This window comes from Eptesicus fuscus, chromosome 9, assembly GCF_027574615.1.
Source record: "Eptesicus fuscus isolate TK198812 chromosome 9, DD_ASM_mEF_20220401, whole genome shotgun sequence".
In the NCBI taxonomy this organism is placed as follows: domain Eukaryota; kingdom Metazoa; phylum Chordata; class Mammalia; order Chiroptera; family Vespertilionidae; genus Eptesicus; species Eptesicus fuscus.
In genome coordinates, this window is record NC_072481.1 from 26,496,382 (window position 1) to 26,519,792 (window position 23,411).

A 23,411-nucleotide genomic window follows, 5' to 3' on the forward strand; every position below is an offset into this window, starting at 1 on the left:
ACAGTTACTCAAGCCACAAGTCTTTTCCCCTCTTTCTCTCACTCTCACATCCAAATCATCCTATATAATAAAGAGGGAATATGCTAATTGACCATCACTCCATCACAAAGATGGCTGCACCCACAGCTGAGGCCAAATTCCCATAAGGAGCCTTAAGGACCAATCAGCAGGGACCTGAGGCTACGCCCTCCCCTGCCCCCATGGGGCTTGACAGGGGACCTCAGGCCGCGCCCCCCCACCCGGCGGGGCTTGACGGGGGACCTCAAGGTGCTCTTCCTGTCCTGGTGCTGGGCTAGGGGACCTCAGGCTGCTCCCCTAACCCCAGCACCAGGCTGGGGGATCTCAGGCCATGCCCCCCATCCAGTGGGGCTTGACGGGGGACCTCAAGGTGCACCCCCAGTGCTAGGTCAGGGAAACTCAGGCCATGCCCCCGCCCAGCAGGCCTTGATGGGGGACCTGAGGCTGTACCCCTCCTCCTGGTGCTGGGCCGAGGGACCTGAGGCTGTGCCCCACCGCCTGGCGGGGCTTCACGGGGAACCTCAGGCCATGTCCCCCACCTGGTGGGGCTTGACAGAGGACCTCAAGGCACGCCCCCCGCCCTGGTCTGTGCTGGGGGACCTCAGGCCACACTCCCCATCCTAGTGCCAGGCCAGGGGACCTGAGGCTATGCCCCCTGCCCGGCAGGGCTTAACAAGGGTGGGACTGGCTGGGTCAGGATCTAGCCCAATGGTGGGAGGCCAGCTGGGTCTAGGTCTCACGCGATTTTGAGGTGCATGTGGGTGGCGGGGACTTAACTCTGGGTCCCGTGGTGAGCCCCAGACTCTGACAGGAGGAAGGTTTTCATATACATTTTACTAATTTTCTTTCATCTCTGACACTTCTATTATAGAGAAAGGGCAAATAGCAATATTAAATTATTTCCTCTAATTAATCCCCTTTTAATGTGCACAAATTTCATGCACCGGGTCACTAGTCATTAAATAAATCCTGCCAACTCTACCTTCAAATCTATATTAGTAATTTCTTCACATTTCTCTACCATCTAAATCTAAGCCACCCTCATCTTGTTTGATCTTTTGCAGTCACCTCCTAACAGGCTTCCCAGCATCTTACCATTTCTAATCTTCCCCACCCCTGTTGACTCATTTTCCGCACAGCAGCCAGAGTGATCATTTACAGCAATGTTCTTCAAGACAGTTAGTTGTCTGTAGGCATGTCTTTTCCCTCTTCTTTCATTGTCTTTAATCCATTTCAGTCAGGCTTCCATCCTTACCATTCAACTGAAACCATTTTATCTAGATCACTTAGTGATCTCTACTTTGTCAAGCCTCAGTTGATTATTTCCTCTATGTTGAAATGCTTTTTAAAACATTATGTTTTAGCCAAAACCGGTTTGGCTCAGTGGATAGAGCGTCGGCCTGTGGACTGAAGGGTCACAGGTTCGATTCCGGTCAAGGGCACGTACCTTGGTTGCGGGCACATCCCCAGTAGGGGGTGTGCAAGAGGCAGCTGATCGATGTTTCTCACTCTCTATCCCTCTCTCTTCCTCTCTGTAAAAAATCAATAAAATATATTAAAAAACACACACAACATCATGTTTTAGAAAAAAATAAAAAATTAGTTTTTAAGATAACACACACTTAGTTCTCCATTCACTTCATTAATTGCTTTCTCTTGGTTTCCTTTGCTGGTTCTTCCTCATCCCCTGACCACTAAACATGGGTGTACCCGTGGGCCCAAACCTTGAATCTCTTCTGTTGTTCAGCTGTGCTTATCTAAAGTTCAGGAGAAGGTCTGGGCTAGAAGTCTAATTCATTCAGGAAAAAAAAAAAAAGATACATAAATTATTTCTCTTAAGTGATTATTTTTGCCAAATTTGTAGATACTGACTGCTATTTAGGTATATTAACCTTTAGTAAGCAAGGTTATTCATAGATAAAAGAAAGAGTTGTAAAAATAATGTGGTATTACATATACTTTTGCACATATACTTTTATATGTCTTTTCACCTGCTTTAGCCTCAGCATAATAAAACTTGTTTATTATGTGACATCAAGCTTTCATATCTTCATATGAAAGTAGTAATACTTCAGTAGAATTTTTTTGGGGAAAATCTACAGTTGTTATCTTGTTGTTTACAGGAAAGGAGGCAATAATAAGTTAATAAAGATCTATCACCGAGATGGGAAATACGGATTTTCTGATCCTCTGACGTTTAATTCTGTGGTGGAGCTCATTAACCACTATCATCATGAATCTCTTGCTCAATACAATCCCAAACTTGATGTGAAGCTGATGTACCCAGTGTCCAAATACCAACAGGTATGATCACACAAGTTCTTCTTTTTTTTAAATTTAATAAATCTTTATTGTTCAGATTATTACAATTGTTCCTCTTTTTTCCCCCCATAGCTCCCCTCCACCTGGTTCTCAACCCATCCTCTGCCCTTACCTCCCCTCCACTGTCCTCATCCATAGGTGTACGATTTTTGTCCAGTCTCTTCCCGCACCCCCCGACACCCTTTTCCCCCTGAGAATTGTCAGTTCACTCCATTTCTATGCCCCTGATTCTATTATATTCACCAGTTTATTCTGTTCATCAGATTTTTTTATTCACTTGTTGATAGATATGTATTTGTTGTTCATAATTTTTATCTTTACCTTTTTCTTCTTCTTCCTCTTCTTAAAGAATACCTTTCAGCATTTCATATAATACTGGTTTGGTGTTGATGAACTCCTTTAGCTTTTTCTTATATGTGAAGCTCTTTATCTGACTTTCAATTCTGAATGATAGCTTTGCTGGGTAGAGTAATCTTGGTTGTAGGTTCTTGCTATTCATTACTTTGAATATTTCTTACCACATCCATCTGGCCTGCATAGTTTCTGTTGAGAATTCAGCTGACAATCATATGGGTGCTCCCTTGTAGGTGTAATTAACTGTTTTTCTCTTGTTGCTTTTAATATTCTCTCTTTGTCATTTGCTCTTGGCATTTTAATTATGATGTTTCTTGGTGTGGTCCTCTTTGGATTCCTTTTGTTTGGGGTTCTGTGCGCTTCCTGGACTTGTAAGTCTATTTCTTTCACCAGGTGGGGGAAGTTTTCGGTAATTATTTCTTCAAAGAGGTTTTTAGTATCTTGCTCTCTCTCTTCTTCTGGCACCCCCATAATTCTGATGTTGGTACGCTTGAAGTTGTCCCAGATGCTCCTTACACTATCTTCAAATTTTTGGATTCTTTCTTCTGTTTGCTTTTCTCGTTGAGTGTTTTTTGCTTCTTTGTATTTCAAATCTTTGACTTGATTCTTGCGGTCCTCTAGTCTGCTGTTAGGTCTCTGTATAATATTTTTTATTTCACTCAGTGTATGTTTAATTTCTAGTTGGTCCTTTTTCATATCCTTGAGGGTCTCGCTAAATTTATCGGCCTTTTCTAGGAAATTCTTGTAAAACCTTATAATTGTGGTTTTGACCTCTATATCCAGTCGTTTGCTTTCCTCCATTTCTTTCATTTGTGATCTGTTTCTTTGTCTCTGCATTTTCGCTGCTTCCCTGAGTTGGTAGACTAGCTTTGTGTGCTAGGTGTCCTATAGGGCCCAGTGGCTCAGCCTCCCCAGTTACCTGAGGTGGACACTCTTGGTGCACCGATTGTGGACTGTGTGCACAGCTTTGTTGTAGTTAAGTCTTGATTGTTGTTGGTATCATTGGGAGGAATTGGCCTCCAGGCCAATTGGCTGTGAGGATCAGCTGTGTCTATGCTGGGAGAACTTCTGTGCTGGAGACACCCTTATGAGACAAGACTTGCAAAATTGCAAAAGCCTCTGTGCTCAGCTTGGATGGGGTGGAGTCTCAGGGTGGAGCATACAGCCTTGGCTTCCCATCAGCCCTGCCCTATGAAGCCCCTGGGTCTCAGTGTCCCTCAGTAATCGCTGCACGCACATCAGAGAGAAAACCGCCCTCGAGTTTCGCCTGCTGCAGACAGTCCAGTTTCTCTCCGAATGAATCTGGGTTCCCAGAAACTCGCCGGGAACTGGAGTTCAGAGCAGTCGGGAGCTTCTGTCTCCCTCCCACTTTAGAAAGCCAGCCACATACTCAGCCTCCTGTCAGTCCTCTCTGCGTGCGCATGCCTCCAGACCTCTGCCATCCGCATCTTCCCTGAGTCTCAGTGTGCTTTCTCTTTTCCTGACAGTCCAGATTCCCCCCCGAATGAGTCTGGTTTCCCAGAGTCTCGCCCGGGACTGGAGTACAGTGCAGTCAGGAGCTTCTGTCTCCTCCCCGCTTTAGAAAGCCAGCCGCGCACTCAGCCGCCTGTGCACTCAGCTGCCCGTCCTCTCCACGTGCGCGTCTCTGTACCTCAGCCTTTTGCAGCTCCTCTGAGTCTCAATGTGCTTTCCTCTTTCCTTCTAGTTGTAGAATTTCCACTCAGCCAGCTTTCCTGTGGTTCTGGATGGTGTCTGTTTTGTCTTTTAGTTGTAGTTTTGATATTGTTGTCTGAGGCAGCAGTTTAGGTGTTTACCTATGCTGCCATCTTGGTTTTCTGTCACACAAATTCTTGATAGCTATTCCTCAAGTAATTACTTAACAGGATTATTTTATTCTAACTTACCAGTTTAAAAAAAAAGAAATCTAGCCATTTAAAATTTTCTACTCACGATTTAAGAATTTTGTAACTTATTTTGTGGCAACTATGAATAGCTTGTTCCATGTATTTATTAACTTTATATAAAATACTTTTGTTGCCCGGCTGGTGTGCTCAGATGGTTGAGCATTGACCTATTAATCAGGAGGTCACGGTTAGATTCCGGTCAGGGCATCTGCCCAGGTTGCAGGCCCGATCCCTAGTAAGGGGCATGCAGGAAGCAGCTGATCAATGATACTCTCTTATCATTGATGTTTGTATCTCTCTCTCCCTCTCCCTTCCTCTCTGAAATAAAAATATATTTAAAAAATACTTTTGTTTATGTTTTCTGTTTATACTTTTTCTTAATTTTTGAATTAACTATTTTGTTGTAATATAAAGATTGATATTTGTGTTAACAAAAGGATTTAGTGCTTTTGTATGCTTGATATTAAACCAGTGGTTTAAACTTACAGTAGAAATTCAATTTAAAAATAAATAGATGTAGAAATTAATATCAGAATTTTTGACATTTTTTACTTCTTTTGTTTACCTGCACAGGATCAGTTGGTAAAAGAAGATAACATTGATGCAGTCGGTAAAAAACTGCAGGAGTATCATTCTCAGTATCAGGAAAAGAGTAAAGAGTATGACAGGCTATATGAAGAATATACCAGAACATCCCAGGTTAGTATATTTTTGTTATTTAGGCCAGTAAGTATGCAACATTACAGTTACATCAAATTTTCTTTAATTATCTGACAATCTTTAGAGGTCTTAATATCTTAAATAGCCTTTTTGGGACTTGGATGATATAAAATCCTCTTCCATTCATAAATCACTTTTTTATTGGTTAAGCATATATTTTATGTCAGTTAATGTTAACTAGAATAAGATTTGACTGTAAGTGACAAAAAAATAAAATAACAAAGGCTTCAGATAGAAATTTAGTTTTCTTTTATGTATAGGCATTTCAGGGTTTTTATGGCAACTCCACAGTAATTGGGGCCTAGGGTTCTTTTGTCTTGATGCCTTGCTATCTGTGGAAGTTGGCTTATTCCAATATCAACCATAACAACCAGGAAGGAAAAATATTAAACTTTAATCCCTTTCCTCTGCATTAAACAAAGCAATGGTGGATTACTATATTTGTGTGTGCATACTTGCACACACAAATATCATAAGGCGACACATGATACTATGTTTAATCTCACAAAGAATATTGAGTAAAAAATGCAAAAGAATACATATAATACATGTCTGTTCATACAATGTACAAAACCAGACAGATGTAAACTTTTTTATTTTGGATAGGAACATGAAGTGGTAAAATCATGAAGAATCACAAAGAATCATCATAAAGGATAGTATTATCACCAAGGCAGGGGAGATGGATTGGGAAAAAGAGAGTTGTGATTGGAAAGGATGCATGGAATTTCTGGGGGTGCTGGTAGTGGATGTTTATTTTATAATAATTTGTTAAGCTGTGTATTTGTTTTATGCACTTATTTTATATTTCCCACTAAAAAGAATAAACATTAAAAACACATGGCTGGCCTGACTGGTATGGCTCAGTGGTTGAGCATCATCGTATGAACCAGGAAGTCACAGTTTGATTCCTAGTCAGGGCACATACCCAAATTTCAGGCTCAATCCCAGTGCAGATGTGCAGGAGGCAGCTGATCGATGATTCTCTCTCATCATTGATGTTTCTATCTCTCTCCCTCTCCCTTCCTCTCTGAAATCAATAAAGATATATATATTTTAAAAGGCACATGGCTGCCCTAGCCGGTTTGGCTCAGTGGGTATAGCATCGGCCTGCAGACCAAAGGGTCCTGGGTTCAATTCTGGTCAAGGGCATGTACCTTGGTTGCAGGCTCCTCCCTGGCCCAGGTCCTGGTTGGGGCGCATGCAGGAGGCAACCAATTGATGTGTTTCTCTCACATCAATGTTTCTCTCTCCCACTCTCCCTAAAAATCAATGAAAAAATATCTTTGGGTGAGGATTAACAAAAAAATAATAATAAAAAATAAAAAGGCACATAGCTGTATGCAAAACCAATATGAATATTTCTATAGATCAGAGGCATCCTATATAATAAAGAGGTAATTTACAAATTGACCTTCACATCACAAGATGGCCACCCCCACGTTGTCACAAGACGGTCGCCCCCATGTTGCCACAAGATGGCCAGCAGGGGAGGGCAGTTGCGGGGGGACAAGGCCGGCAGGGGAGTGGTTAGGGGCAATCAGGCAGGCAGGCAGGTGAGTGGTTAGGAGCTAGCAGTCTCGGATTGTGAGAGGGATGTCTGACTGCTAGCAGTCGGATATCCCCCAAGGGGTCCCAGATTGGAGAGGGTGCGGGCTGGGCTGAGGGACACTCCCCCCAGTGCACGAATTTTGTGCACCGGGCTTCTAGTCCATAATAATAACCATAAATGGAACTTTCAGATCTGGAAATAAGTAGAGGTCACTGAGATTTGGACCTCCCTGGTTTTTCCTTCTCAGTCTTTGCTGATTTCTCCTCTTTGATCTTGGTCATTTGCTCTTGCTGGCTCGGGCTCTTGCTCACTCTCTCGCTCTCCCTTCCTCCCTCTCTCCCTCTCTCTTTCTCCCCCCACCCCTCCAGATTTATTCCAACTTAAAAAAAAATATATATATATATTTTATTGATATTTTTCAGAGAGAAAGGGAGACGGATAGAGAGTTAGAAACATCAAAGAGAGAGAAACATTGATCAGCTGCCTCCTGCACACCTCCTACTGGGGATGTGCCTGCAACCAAGGTACATGTCCTTGACTGGAATCGAACCTGGGACCTTTCAGTCCGCAGGCTGACGCTCTATTCATTGAGCCAAACCGGTTAGGGCTCCAACATTTTTTTTTTGCCAGAGATTAAATAATTGACCTCTTCTGTGTATAAGTGTTGTAGTGTTCATAAGTGTTATAGAACTCCTTGTGTTGTGTGTTTCTAAGTTTTATAGACTTCCTCTATATTTTTATGAAATCTCAGATAAAATCTAGATTGCTGTGATATAAGTGAATTCTTCTCAGAGAATGGGAATGAGATGGTGTTGGTTGGCACAGGATGAGAATAATCTGCAGGTGAGGCTATTGAACATCTGGATTACATATAATTAGGAGGAAAGTGATAGGACTTAGTGATAGATTGGGATAAGAGATAGAAATTTGGCAATGAGATCATTGGTCACCTTGGAAGAGCAGTCTCTATGGAATGGTGAGTACAGAAGCCAAAATAGAGTGAGTTGGAATGTGAATGAGAGATGAGGAAGAGAGACAGCCAACTCTTTCAAGAAGTTTAGCTGTGACTGGGTGAGGATTTAGGTTAGGGATTTTATTTTTCCAGAGTGGTGTAACTAGAACTTGTTTGTATGTTGATGAGAAGGAACCATTAGATGGGGAGAGTTAATGATGTAAGAGGGGCGGCTGATGTAATGGATGGAAGTGCCTGAGAATGGAAGAGGAAGTGAGCCCCAGAGCACACGTAGATGAAGGAAGGAGGAAGAAGGAAGGGGTGTAGATCTAGGTAGGTTTATAGTTTTGGTAGTAGATGTAGTGACATTGTTTACAGGGGAGCTCCTGCTTGAACAGTGATGTCAAATATTTTCCCGTTTGCTGCCCCATTTACCAACACATATACCAGTGTTAGTAAAGTCTATATTATTGGTGTTTTCTTTAAAGATACAGGGCCAGAGCTTTGTAGGTATGTTCTAACTTTACAAGGGAGCTAGCAGTCTCGGATTGTGAGAGGGATGTCCGACTGCTATTCATTGAGCCAAATGAATTTCAGAGTGCAGAATTTGTAGCTAAATATTTGGATAGGGGCATTTCAATAAGTTTGCAGTACTATTTGAGATATGTATAATATTACCCCAATTATATGGAACATTATAAAGGTTTGAGCTTCCCTCATCAACCAATCCCCTTATGTTCCAACCCTACTGAGCAGCTGCTTATCCCTGAGCATCTCCTAATATTACATGTACATGCCATGCCATCTGTGTGCGATGCTGCATTACCCTCCACCCCAGTTCTTTAAGAACTAGCTCAAATGCTGTCTTCTCCATGAAGCATCTGTAAAGCAATAAGTAATTAATTTATTCCACTTGATTTCCCTACCATGACATGAAACAGAACCTATTAGAGTTCAGAAATCTATTTCACCTGTGTAGTTTAAATCCTGAAAGGTAGGCTCCATGTTTTATGAATCTCTTTATCACCAGATGGTACTTCCTGTATAGTGGATTTTCAATAACCATTTGTTGAAATTAATCAATGCTGGATAGATGAGGAATTATCTTGTAAGCACCAAACCTTTAAAAATTATAAACATTCAGGATAATAATCTTTCTAGACCTTTATACATATCTCTTGACTTTCTAAAGTAAATTGAATAAAGTCTAATCCTCTTTGAAGGTTTTAGGGGAATCATGAGTCAGATGCTAAAGTCTACAAATACCCTCAGAGCTCATCGAAATATATAGGACTTCTTACCCTAGTGCTGAATAGGCTTTTGTTTTATGGAGTTTTCATTTTACATCTTATTCTACATCTGCTTTTTGCAGCTATTCTTCCCTTTTTCATTTTCTACTTGTAATCAGATTAATTTGCTGGTGATTCAGTTTTAAAAACTACATGCTTTAGAAACTAAAGCAAGAATAAATAGACTCTGGCCCTAGCTGGTTAGGCTCAGTGGATAGAGCGTTGGCCTGCCGACTGAAAGGTCCAGGGTTTGATTCCAGTCAAGGGCACATGCCCAGAGTTGTGGGTTCGATCCCCAGGAGGGGGTGTGCAGGAGGCAGCCAATCAATGATCCTCTCTCATCATTGATGTTTCTATCTCTCTTTCCCTCTCCCTTCCTCTCTGAAATCAATAGTGTGTGTATGTGTGTGTGTGTGTGTGTGTGTACACACACACACACACACACACACATATATATATATATATATATATACACACTAGAGGCCCAGTGCATGAAAATTCATGCACTGGAGCGGGGGGGTCCCTCAGCCTGGCCTGCCCCCTCTCACAGTCCGGGAGCCCTCAGGGGCGGGAGGTGCCCCGGCGATCAGGGGAAGGCGATGCCCCATCACACCTCTACTGCTGCCACTGCCAGCAGTGCAAGCCTTGGCCGGCCCTGGTTACCTGAGCCTCGGGCGGCCCTGGGCGGCTCCAAGGCTTGTCGTGTGCCTGCCGCCCCGGCGGAGCTGAGGGGACTGGGCGCCGCCATTTTGTGGCTGTGGGCACCGCCATATTTGAGGGCGGGGCAGTCAATTATCATATTGGCTGTGGGCACTGCCATCTTTGTTATGGCGTGAGGATCAATTAGCATATTCCCTCTTTATTAGGTAGGATATTTTAAAAATCTTTAAGAGAAGAATAGACTCTATAGGGCTCTTCTAGGGATAAGTCTTTGCAGGTTGGTGGCTGGACTCCTCTGCTCTATCCATTCACCCCTTTAGCACCTTTTGGGGTTCAGCCCTATAATAGGTGCAAAGGCAGGACTTCATCCTTGTCTTCAAGGGTTAATCCCTCTTAGCATCTTGAGTCTTTCTGTGGTTCTCAGCTATACTTTTTCTTTTATCTTAGGTTTCGAATGATTCATTTTGCATATAAATAATAAGGGTAGGAGTTAAACAAAGGGTCTTATTTTAGCCAGGTGATTTTCAACCATTGTCCCACTAGAATTTTTAAAACATGCAATACCTGACTATTTAGTCAGGGGCACTGACCTCTTTTCCCTTAGTTTGTCAAATAAAAAAAATTCCAACAGCCAACATAACAAGAGCCGTCAGATGTGAATGAATCAAAATTATACCTGTTTTTTGGTCAGATTGGCAAAAAATATACTTTTTGGTGTGCTGCAGAATTTTAGTAATCAGTTTATGTGTGCCATGAGATGAAAAACATAGAAAATCGCTGGTTTAGCTTTCTGAATTCAGTCTTACATGGAACTGTAAAAAACTTACAAAAAAAATAAAGATAATGAAGTATATAGCTTTTCTTTTTCTCTCCTATAGGAAATACAGATGAAGCGGACGGCAATTGAAGCTTTTAATGAAACAATTAAAATTTTTGAAGAGCAGTGTCACACACAAGAACAGTATCGCAAAGAATATATTGAGCGATTTCGCAGAGAGGGGAATGAAAAGGAAATTGAACGGTAACTCTACCTAATCATCTCAAAGTACATCAGTGAGACAAGATGTCTTTTCTTCCCCAATAATCTCTGTTGTGTTTGCTTTTAACCCTCAAACTTCACAGTCTTTTCATATGGAGGTACTTGCTGTTCCCACCAGTGGCAGCAAACTGAACCTCCTATCTTCTGCATTCTTTCTCCTCCTCCTAAATATTAACTCTTGCACACCCTTTAGGACTCAGCTTAGACAAGATTTTTTCTAGAAAAATTTACCTGATTCCATAGACTGTTTTGGGGGCTTTTTGTCCCTATTCTTATAGTATCTGCTCCTGACCCCTACTGTAACATTTACTGAATGTCCCACTTGCTAATCCGTGAGCTTGTTGAAAGTAGGGATATTGGCTTATTTTCCTGACAGTTACAGCACCTGTTATGGTGCGGAGAGTACATAGCGGTACTCACTGAATATTTGTTGAACTGAAAATCAATAGCAGCAGTCTGAGAATAAATTGGAGTGGAACAAGACCGTGGGTAGGAAGAGCAGCTGGCTGACTGTTGCAGGTGGTTGTAGTCTTAGGTCATCAGGTTAAAAGATGGTGAGGGCCTGAACCAGAGCAATGGCAGGAAAGGAGGTGGAGTTAATGGAAATGCTGAGGACTTGAAGCCTGATCAGGAATGATAGGTGTGGGGCAAGTCAAAGTTTATGCCTACTGACTAAGGCAGTGGTCGGCAAACTCATTAGTCAACAGAGCCAAATATCAACAGTACGATTGAAATTTCGAGAGCCAAATTTTTTTAACTTAAACTTCTTCTAACGCCACTTCTTCAAAATAGACTTGCCCAGGCCATGGTATTTTGTGGAAGAGCCACACTCAAGGGGCCAAAGAGCCACATGTGGCTCGCGAGCTGCGGTTTGCCGACCACTGGACTAAGGAATGGTGTTGTCCACAAAATAGAGAGTATGAGGAGAGTTTGGGGTTAGAACCAATGAGTTTGAGGTTCCTTTGAGAACCCAATGGAGTTGTCTGAAAGGCTGTTAGACTTGGAACTCAGGGTACAGGAAGGATTTGGGAGGCATAAGTGTGTAGGTGACGGTAGATGGTAAGAATGAGATTACACAGGGAGAATGAGCAGCATGAGAACTATTGGATCTGGCAACCAAAGGATATTGTAAGCCTTTATCAAAGCAAATTTAGTGGAATATTGGAAGACAGAATATTGGAAGACAGAAAACAGTGGGTTGAGGAGTGAAGAAGTGGATAATAAATAAAAATGAATCCTATTCATTGAGTACTGCTATGTACTCTCCACACCATTGCAGGTGCTGTAACTATCAGGAAAATAAGCCAAGAGAAAAGCAAAATTATTTCTCATGTTAGCACCAAAGTGTTAGTGAACTTCTTTGTGCAAAAGACTAGGGCTAAGTGGTATGAGGCAGTATAGCCTAATGTTAAAACCAGGGGCTTGGATTCTGTGTTGAATTATTTACTAGCTGTGTGATTTTGGGTGAGTTACTTAATTCTTAGGGCCTGTTTCCTCGTCCATAAACTGTGGATAATATCTTATTGAAATGCCATGAGAGTGGCACACACACACACACACATACATTAATGATGCAGAAAGGCATGTTTGTGTATCTGAATATATCTTGGCATTTGCAGTCAATAGCAATTATTAATAATGAAGAAATAGAAAAGATTTTTTTAGTTTAGTGCAATGGGAGGTAAAGTAACATGATGACATTTTAATCTATACTAATAAAAGGGTAATATGCAAAGTGGTCATGACACCCTCACAGTAACAACCGAACAGCAGGCTGGGTGGGGCAACAGGGCTGGCAGGGGGGTTAGCGAGGGACAACCAAACAACTGACCAGCAGGCTGCGTGGGGCCACCAGGCTGGCAGGTGGGTTAGTGAGGGGCGACCAAATGACTGACCAGCAGGCTTCATGGGGCCACCAGGCCGGCAGGGGGAGCAGTGAGGGGTGACCGGGCCAGCAGAGGGGGGCAGTGAGGTGTGACCGGGCCAGCAGAGGGGGACAGCGAGGAATAACCAGGCTGGCAGGGGGGGTAGTTGGGAGTGACCAGACCAGCAGGGGGTGCAGTGAGGGGCAACCAGGCCGGCAAGGGGGGCACTAAGGGGCGACCAGGCCAGCAGGGGGGGCAGTTAGGGGCGATCAGGCTAGCAGGCAGAGGCAGTTATGGGTGATAAGGCTGGCGGGGGGGGGGGGCAGTTCGGAGCCAGCGGTCCCGGATTGTGAGAGGGATGTCCGGCTGCCAGTTTTGGCTCAATCCCTGGGATTGGCCTGAAACCAGCAGTCAAACATCCCCCAAGGGGTCCCGGATTGGAGAGGGTGCAGGCTGAGCTGTGGGGACCCCCTCCCCCAGTGCATGAATTTCATGCACCGGGCCTCTAGTAATATAAAACCATATATTAAATGACAAGTGAGTAGTGTGGACAATTGTGCCTTGAAAGGATTCAGAGCACAGCAAAATTTAGTGTGCTGGAAAAGCTTATAGCCACCACCTACTGAGTACTTATGAAGATGTGCTAGGCATTGTTAAGTCCTTTACATGTATTATCACATTTAATTTACACAGTAACCCAGTGAAGTAGGTACTATTTAAGTACCCATTTTAAACAAAAGAGGAAATAAAGGCTCAGATAATTTAAATAACTTGCCCATAGCCACACAGTAAGTGATAGGCCAGAACCTCATACTTAGGGCAGGCTGATTGCAAAGCCATTGCTCTTAACTGTTATATTGTGTTATCTCTTTATATCATCCATATAGCTACCAGTATTTGTTCAATCATGGCTCAGTCCAAAGCCCAAAAAAGGGCATGGATCCTCTCTCATACTCTGTCTTCTGTGGTTTTTTTTTTTTTTTTTTTTTTTTTTTTAGAGGAAGGGAAAGGGAGAGAGAGATAGAAACATTGATGAGAGAGAACATCGATTGATTGGCTGCCTCCTGCAAACCCCTCACCGTGGATGGAGCCCACAACCCAGGCATGTGCTCTGACTGGGAATCGAACTGGCAACTTCTTGGTACACGGATATATGTTTGATTACTGAGCCACACAGACTGAGCCATACTCTGTCTTTTGGTTCCATTTTTCTCTGTGTTGGCTTCATCCTCAGGCAGTCTTTCGCTATGAGATGGCAGTATAGCAGCTGGGAGTCCCTAGAATCAAATACACTTTCATAATTTAGCAATCCTAATGGAAAGAGAATCTCTATTTACAATAGTAGCAAAAGTCCTGGAATTGACTCTCATTGAGTCAGTTTGGGTATTACTCCTATTCTTGAACCAGTCACTGGCCTGAGGGTGTGGATAAGATGGAATGGAATACTTTTATTGGCCATGCTGGGTTATGTGGATGTTCACCCATGAATCTAAGATGAGGGCAGGGAAACCATACTGCAGGGACAATCAGGTGCTATTACTAGAAGAGTGGGAATGGATATGGACCAGGAAAAAACAGCAGATGTCGACCACACTTAAGATATTAGTCTCTGCTCACACTATAGAATGCTTCTGCTTGGTTCCTATTTTAGCCTTAATATGTCAAATATTTTCACAGAATTATGATGAATTATGACAAATTGAAATCCCGTCTGGGTGAGATTCATGATAGCAAAATGCGTCTAGAGCAAGATTTGAAGAAACAAGCTTTGGACAACCGGGAAATAGATAAAAAAATGAATAGTATCAAACCTGACCTGATCCAGCTGCGCAAGATCCGAGATCAACATCTTGTGTGAGTAGTGTGGGAGGGGTGGAGGGCAGGAGGTACCTCTAGCACCAGATTTCTGCTGGCACTAGAAACGTTAGATTTAGAAGAACAGATTTGTAATTGAGAAATGGCCAGTAAGAATGTAGGCAAGTATTCCTATTAGTAGTAGGGCTATCAGAGTTGACCTACAGTCAATGTGTGGGAGCAATATAGGACTCCCACTCTGTACAAATGCCTTGGAAATCTCAGAGGGTGGCTGTGGCATGAGCAAAGTGATGTAGCTTAAAATGTACAGAGTGATGTTTGCCTAAAACACAAAAACCAGAATCTCTGGTTACATATTAGAACCACAGAAATGGAAATTGTCCTTCATGGGCACAGGCAAGGACACTAATAGTGCGGGCCTGTAGGTAAGTATACAGAACAAGCTATTAAAGGTTTTTATGTCTAAGAAATGAAATTCTGTATTTAAGTAATAGAAATGTGTGGATAGCAAGCATGAAAGATAATTTGATCCTAAGAGTGAAACCTAATTTGTTAATATTAAAAATGATACAATTTGGCTAGATATAGGGATGTTATCCAAATACAGATTGAAAGATATATTATCAGAACAAATTGTGTGGATTAGATTTTTAGGACAAATGACTATTTCAAAGAGAAAAGCTGTGAGAAAGGAGAATATATTAAGTTTAGTTTTAGGAAATGAATGGACTGTTATGAAATATGTTTATGGGTTTCATTCATGTAAAACAACTCAATTCAAACTCCTGGCAGAAGACATCTGTGTTTTCCATATGTAATCAGGCTTTCCTTGTGTCAGAAAGGGAGAAGGGATAAAATACAAGCTTAGAAGTTGGGACAGTGCTGTTGTTTCAGTAGAGGAAAATTTTTATTTATTTATTTTAAAATCTTTTCTTTTTTAAATCTTTATTGTTGAAAGTATTACATATGTCTCCCTTTTCCCCCATTGACCACTTCCAGCCCCGCCCCCCCCCCAGGTCTTCACCACCCTATTGTCTATGTCCATGGGTTATGCATATATGCATACAAGTTTTTTGGTTGATGTCTTTCCACCTACCCGTCCAACCCCGCCTTCCCTCTGAGATGTGACAGACTGTTTCATACTTCTATGTATCTGGATTTAGTAGAGAAAAATTTAAGGTGATTGTTTTAGGGGCAAACAATTACAACTACACTATGCCGAGTAGTTTTTAATAACACTCCTCTCTAGAGATCATTTCAGTTTTCTGTTGTGACCTCCCCAAAAGTCAAGCACATATACAGAGCACACAGAAGAGCTTTGGAAACAAGGCAAGAATTTGCCCTTATCTAAAATCAGGGTGTGCCTGCTCTTGGAATACTTACGTGGTTCTCACATAATGAAGCTGAAAATATGCTTAGGAAGTTGTTGCCATGAACCAAAGGAATGAGTGGAAGCACTTCTTTGGCCTAGAAAGCAATAAGATACTAAGAAATACACCATCCAAATGGGCATGAATAAGTGAGGCAAACTAGACCTTAAAAGTTCCTTTAATGGGATAAATAAACCAAATATAAAAGAGCTTAGATAACATCATGGATGATAAGCCATGACCTGCTAGTAAAGATAGATAGGATGTTTAGGGAGACACAGACAACCCTTACCTCTCTTGGAAGGATTACTTCAGGTAGGATAGTCCAGTGTTCCACAGTCCATACTTTGATGTTTCTAGCAAAGACAATACTAAGTGTGGTGGACTGGATGTGTTCCAGTACTGAAATTGTCTAGTCAGTGCTGAAGAGGAGACTGGTTGTAAAATGTGTGCTGCATGATATTGAGTATGATTTTTCTTTGGTCCTGTTTTGAAGTTGGAATAGATTGGAATTCTACAGTACCCAACTAGAGATTGTCGTTAGTTCATCAGGCCCACTTGGGGTGTGGACATTTCCCTGACTTCCCACTGTATAACCTACAAGGCTGAAATCCCAGCGTACTGTTTCTAGGATATATATTTTTTAAATATATTTTTATTGATTTCAGAGAGGAAGGAAGAGGGAGAGAGACATGGAAACATCCATGATGAGAGAGAATCATGGATTGGCTGCCTCCTGCAAGTCCCCCACTGGGGATTGAGCCCACAACCTGGGCATGTGCCCTAGACCGGAATTGAACCCGGGACCCTTCAGTTCGCAGGTCGATGCTCTATCCACTGAGCCAAACTGGCTAGGGCAGTGGTTGGCAAACTCATTAGTCAACAGAACCAAATATCAACAGTATAATGATTGAAATTTCTTTTGAGAGCCAAATTTTTTAAACTTAAAACTTCTTCTAACGCCACTTCTTCAAAATAGACTTGCCCAGGCCGTGGTATTTTGTGGAAGAGCCACACTCAAGGGGCCAAAGAGCCGCATGTGGCTCGTGAGCCGCAGTTTGCCAACCACTGGGCTAGGGCGTCTAGGATATTCTTGAATGCTTAAATATAGAATTTCATTTCTTAAACATAGAATAAATATTATCTTAAGTATAAAATCTTTTAAAATTCATTTTCAAAAAAAGGAATTTGGTTGTTTATTTGTAATTCGTTTTCATGAGGAACTAGTTTTCATGATTACCATTTACTTTTCTTGGTATTTATAAACCTAAATTCATAAATTCAAAATAAAGACTAACTTAGCATAACAATACAGGTGCATTAATGATGAGTTTTGAGTAATATGTACTAGGGCAGTGGTCGGCAAACTGCGGCTCTTTGGCCCCTTGAGTGTGGCTCTTCCACAAAATACCACGGCCTGGGCGAGTCTATTTTGAAGAAGTGGCGTTAGAAGAAGTTTAAGTTTAAAAAATTTGGCTCTCAAAAGAAATTTCAATCGTTGTACTGTTGATATTTGGCTCTGTTGCTAATGAGTTTGCCGACCACTGGACTAGGGAAGTTTGCAGCTAAAGGAGTTCTGTGGAGGGGTGGTAGGTTTTGTTATATTTTAAAACAATTTTATTGAGATATAGTTTACACCCCATACAATTCACCCATTTCAAAATACATAATGCAATATTTTTATTATATTCATAGATATATTTAACCATCACCATAATCAATTTTAGAACATACTCATTATGCCAAAAAGAAACCAGGTATCCTTAACCTATCATCCCCCTAATCACCCTATTCCCTTCAGCCCTAAACAACCACTAATCCATTTTCTGTCTCTGCTGCCTGTTCTGGACATTTTATATAAATGAAATAATAAAATATGTAATTTTTGGGAGTAGCTTTTTCCCTCTCAGCATGATGTTTTTATGGTTCATCCATGTGGAGCATGTATTAGTACTTCATTCTTTTTAATGGTCAAATAATATTCCATTGTATGGATATACCACATTTTATTGTAACTGTGCTTAACTGAAGAACTGCCAGACTTTTGCAAAGTGGCTGCACTGTTTTACATTTCTACCAGTGATGGTGTGTTTTTTATTTTTTTTAAGTAGTGAATCACTTCTTAATTTATCTCATAACTTAAAATTTTTAAAACTGATTTTTTATTTCAAAATGTCTTATATATTATCTCATTTTTATGTAGGGAGTGTCAAGTTCTGTTTATAAAATTTTATATAAGACAAGTTGCATTCTTCTTTTTCTTTAAATGAAAATTAATTTATTCCATGTTTCCATCTGCCTGGTTATATGAAAAGTATTTTATCTCAGTTGTGATTAGGACTCTTCCTACTTCCTACACATACACACACACTTGTTTTACATGAGAATGTCATCATGAAGTACTGCCAGGAAATGAGTGGAGCAAAAGTCCCTTGTCCCCCATCCTCTACCCCTAACCATTGGGTCCTGCCATCTGGTTAAATACTGCTGTTCCAGAAAATTCAGAGGTGCTCTTCACAGCGATCTCCTTATTTGGCCACCAACAGACTCTGCATCTTAAAACCTTCTGCCTCCATCCAGGGTGCCTTATACATGGGGCACCCTTTTCTTTTGCCCATCTCATAATATAGCCAGGCTCTAGGGAAGCATGAATTTCCCTCCAGGACTACTGCTTCAGCTTCAAAGTATTTTTTTGGTATTACCCTCTCTCAGGGACTGCCTAGTTTAATCCTCTTCCTTGGACTGAAACACAAGCACTTTTTCTATTAGGGGTGGTAGTTGGGTTGTAAGGCTAATTAAGACCTTTAGAAAGGATACTATCAGTACACACTAGTGGCCCAGTGCACAGATTCGTGCACATTGAAAGGAAATTAATTAGAATTCCTGGGGAAGTGCTGTGGTTGGAAGGGTATCTGGGGAGTGAATGAAAAAAAAAAAAGGAAGAAAGACAACTCATGCTCCATCTTCCGGCTGGCTGCACTGGCTCTGGTGCAGGGACTAATGCAGGCGGTCCTGGTGGAGGCAGGGTGAGGGGTTGGGGAAGTGGGGGGGGGGGGCTGGGTAAGATGGGCGTGTCCAGCCGGACATGCCCTGGAGCTAACCTCCCAAGGTCCCTCCTCAGCAGGCTGCACCTGCTGTGGCTCAGGGCTTCTGTGGAGTAAGCAGGGTCCCTCAGCCTGACCTGCAGGGATTGGGCTGAAACCAGCTCTCCAATATCCCCGAGGGGTCCTAGAGTGCAAGAGGGCACTCTGCAAAGTTGCTGTTGTACATGGTGTGGAACGCAAATGCAAGTGCGTTCAAGGCTGACAACATTTGTTCAAGGCCGACAACATAACCTATGACTGAAGGTGGAAGTGCTCACTGGCCCTGTGAGGAATCGGGCTCCCTCCTCTCTGGTTCCAGGGTGCGTCACCCAAGAACTACCGCTGCCAAGTTACCGGAGCTCGGCAGCTCCTGCGTTGAGTGTCTGCCCCCTGTTGGTCAGTGTGCGTCATAGGTGCCGGCCGTTCAAACAGTCAGATGGTCATTTAGCCTTTTATATATATAGATTTTTTTTACTACTTGCTGGGTTAAGGACTAGGTAAGGATATACTAACACCAGCTATTTTTTCTCTTGTTTTTCTTAAGATAAGTGTAAATTGACTACGGGAGTAGTATTTTTCCTGTTTTTTAGAAGAGAATACTGAAGCATAGTAGAGGCTGATTAAAACCACACAATTAGTAGGATGAGAACTGGATGTTGATGTTGCTGGTGGAAATGGGGTCCTGCCAGAGAGTTGTAAGGAAAGCACTTTGGGGACCATGCAGGGGAGGATGAGGTGTAATGGTCAAGTTTTTTGAAGCTGGAATAAACACAAAGGACTGTCCCCAGGTGCCCGGAGTCTGTGTCTCAGCCATGGGCAGGTGGTTCAGCTTCGTCCTGCTGTGGAAGTTCAGCCTTGTCTTCATCAAGCCCAGAAGAAGGGCCAGGGTCCAGAAATTCTGTACCATTAGTTTAATCCATGCTAAAGCTTAATCCGGTTTAGTTTCTGTCCCCATTTGGCTAGCTTAGTCTCTGTTCTCCACTGTGCTGGGCTGCTGTATCCAGGCCCGCATGCTTGGAGCCTGCACAGCCAGGCAGGTACTCGGGCTCCCTGTGGCTGCCAGGAATACATGGCTGCTAGGGAGGGAGAATGCAATTATACAGTGCAGGACCAAATGGGCGAACAAATGCGTGCTACCTAGTGAGGCCTTCGTTAAGCTTTGATGATATTACCTCAGGCTTTCAAACTGACCAGTCTCTTTCCCAGTGCTCTGTGGGCTTGTCCTTCCCCTAACCAATCAGGTCTTTTTTCCCAGATTAAACACTGACCCTTTATGGTCGCCATCCTGGCTTCTACTGGGCATTCACTTAACAGAAGAATTTCCCCTTTATTGTTTATTCCTCCCACCCCCATAGTCCCTGCAAGTGGACGGTTGGTACCCAGGGAGATTGGAGAGTAGGTCCTTCCTCCCCATGCAGGGAGGAAGGGAGGAGTGTTAATCCTCTTGGCAGAACAATGTGGCTATCTCCTGGAGTGTGTGAAGCTGTAGCTTCCGACCTAATTAAGCTTAGCCAGTTTTGCTCCCTTCTCTTTATTATCTAGGTACCTATGCTAACATTAGGTCTTTTCATTTTTTGGCCTCAGCTTTTTCCGCTAGAATGTACTCTTTAGGAGTGATCTAGGCATTACTCAATCATAAGATAAATATGAATTGCCATACTAAAGTCACTTAAGCTTTTTCAAAATCATTTTTAAAAGCTAGTCAGTTCCTGGCATTGTTAATAGATAATTAAGGACTCAGAAGTATGTATTAGTATTTGGAATGGACTTTTGGGAGATTAGAAAAGTTGCAAATGTGAAAAGGCAGGACACCATCTTAGATGAAAGGAGGACCAAAAATAGTCTTCTCTTTCTCCTGGATTTCTCTTGGTGTCCTAACATTCCTTGGGGTAGAAAAGGAGGCTCAGTTTAAAGAGGTCGGTGTTTAAAAGAAAATGGGAACTCTTTCTCTAAAAATCAATAAACTATTCTTTAAAAAAGAAAAGAAAATGAAAACTCAAGAGAAAATGTAGTGTGGTTGGTTCATTTCAAGACTTTTACCCAGTGTGCTTGTCTCTTTAATAAAGGAAAGATCAATTTTTATTTATTTTTGTTAATCCTCACCTGAGGATATTTTTCCATTGATTTTTAGAGAGAGTGGAAGGGAGGAGGGAGAGATAGATAGAGAGAAACATCAATGTGAGAGAGACACATTGGTTGGTTGCCTTTTGCACATGGCCAGGGATCGAGCCTGCCACTCATGGTACATGTCCTTAACTGGAATCGAACCTAAGACCCTTCAGTCTGCAGGCCGACGTTCTATCCTCTGAGCCAAACCAAGTAGGACAGATTTTAAGGACAGAAAGTTTGGATGCTAAGAGTACTTAGAGGAGGGTATCTGGATATTTTGCTAATAGAAGTGGTGGTGTAGGAGGGAGTTTATTACTAAATAAATTCTATCAAGATCATATTAGTTGTTTTCTGGCTTCACTAAGCATATGAAATGGAACCCAGGTTAACTGAAAGACATGTCTTATTGAGAAAGGCTGTGAAATCTGTCTAAAGGAACTTTAAATTAGTGTGATGCCAAGTTATATAGTGTACTTGGGGTTGACCATGAAGATTTATTAAAAACAGCCCACCAGCAAATATTTACTGACTATTTATTGAATCTCTACCATGTACTGGCACTTTTCAGCATTGGGATTAGCCATGAGCAAGACAATCCCCTTTCTTTAAAGCAGCTTACATTTTATTTTATTTTTTATTAAAAATATGTTTTTATTGATTTCAGAGAGGAGAGTTAGAAACATAAATGGTGAGAGAGAATCATTGATCAGCTGCCTCCTGCATGCCCCCTATTGGGGATCGAGCCCACAACCTGAGCATGTGCCCTGACTGGGAATTGAACCTTGACCTCCTGGTTAATGGGTCAGCACTCAACCACTGAGCCATACTGGCCAGGCAAAGCAGCTTATATTTTAGTGGAGGAGACTGTCAAGAGAATAAATGCCCAAACCTGTAAGAATTTTTATGCGTTTATTTGAGTCAAACTGATGACAGTTGTCAAAAGACAAAATCTTATGGGACTGGGAAAATGCTGCAAAGAATGGCAGTTTTGTACCTTATTTTATACATTACCGTCAAAGGAGGAGAGTGTAAGGGGTTACATAAAATTCATTGGTGATAGATTAGGGAGGCAGGAGAAAGCAAGAGTGTGTGTGGGGGGCATTGGGGCGGGGATTCTCTGGAATTGGATAAAAAGTAAAACAAATAGACACATACTTTTACACAGGTGGTATAGGACAGTGGTCGGCAAACTGCGGCTCGCAAGCCACATGCGGCTGTTTGGCCCCTTGAGTGTGGCTCTTCCACAAAATACCACGGCCTGGGCGAGTCTATTTTGAAGAAGTGGCGTTAGAAGTTTAAGTTTAAAAAATTTGGCTCTCAAAAGAAATTTCAGTCGTTGTACTATTGATATTTGGCTCTGTTGACTAATGAGTTTGCCAACCACTGGTATAGGAGGATAGTTAACTGTTAACACGATAACAGAGAGGCGATTTGTGGTCTCTGCTCTGGTGTGGTAGTTGTGCTTTGAGGGGTGGGAGTGGCAGGGGGAAGGAATTACTTTGCATTCCGAAGATATGTTATCAGGTATGCTATTGTAGATGCACAAGAAGACAATATGCAGGCTCAGTTAAGGTGAAGATTGACCTTTGTTATGGAAAAATACCGGCCATGAACTGTTTTTAGTTAAAAAGTTTTAATTTCAGACTATCCTATGTAGTTACTTTAGGTCTCTGAGTTTGTAAGACTACTCTGTAGGCCTCCCCTGAACTTGTCAGGTTTAGTATGTGGCCCCTTTTCATCCACAAGACAAACATTAACAAGTGAAAATATAAAACAATTTCAGGCAAGGGCTAAGAAGATGATAAAGTACAGAGAGTGACTGGGGGATTGCCTTAGTTGGGAATCCCCCTGAGGGAGGTGTTTAGGATGAGATCTGAATGAATAGGGGCCTGGTTGGGGGACAGCAGTGAAAGAGTTTTTATATTCGACTGAAGTTTTAGACCATCTGCCATCTCAGTGGTTTATATCATTTTACATCTAAAATGTATTTTCCTGGCTGGGTGGCTCAGTTTGTTTGAGTGTAATCCTGGTACACCAAGGTTGTGGGTTCGATCCCCGTTCAGAGGACATAGGACAGTGGTCGGCAAACTCATTAGTCAACAGAGCCAAATATCAACAGTACAACGATTGAAATTTCTTTTGAGAGCCAAACTTTTTAAACTTAAACTTCTTCTAATGCCACTTCTTCAAAATAGACTCGCCCAGGCCGTGGTATTTTGTGGAAGAGCCACACTCAAGGGGCCAAAGAGCCACTTGTGGCTCGTGAGCCACAGTTTGCTGACCACTGACATAGGAGAATCAATCAATGAATGCATAAATAAGTGGAACAACAAGTCGATGTTTCTCTCTCCTTTCCTCT

The 23,411-nt window shown here is 42.1% G+C and overlaps 1 protein-coding gene across 1 annotated transcript in view; it reads left to right on the top strand.

Moving 5' to 3' along the window:
• The window catches only part of PIK3R3 (phosphoinositide-3-kinase regulatory subunit 3), a 103,948-nt gene that overhangs the window by 67,980 nt on the left and 12,557 nt on the right, over window positions 1-23,411 (top strand). Inside the window, exons 4-7 of the mRNA XM_028160094.2 lie at window positions 2,142-2,322; window positions 5,172-5,297; window positions 10,650-10,792; window positions 14,353-14,529. Coding sequence (XP_028015895.1) covers window positions 2,142-2,322; window positions 5,172-5,297; window positions 10,650-10,792; window positions 14,353-14,529 — 627 coding nt within the window. The remainder of the gene's footprint in view (window positions 1-2,141; window positions 2,323-5,171; window positions 5,298-10,649; window positions 10,793-14,352; window positions 14,530-23,411) is intronic.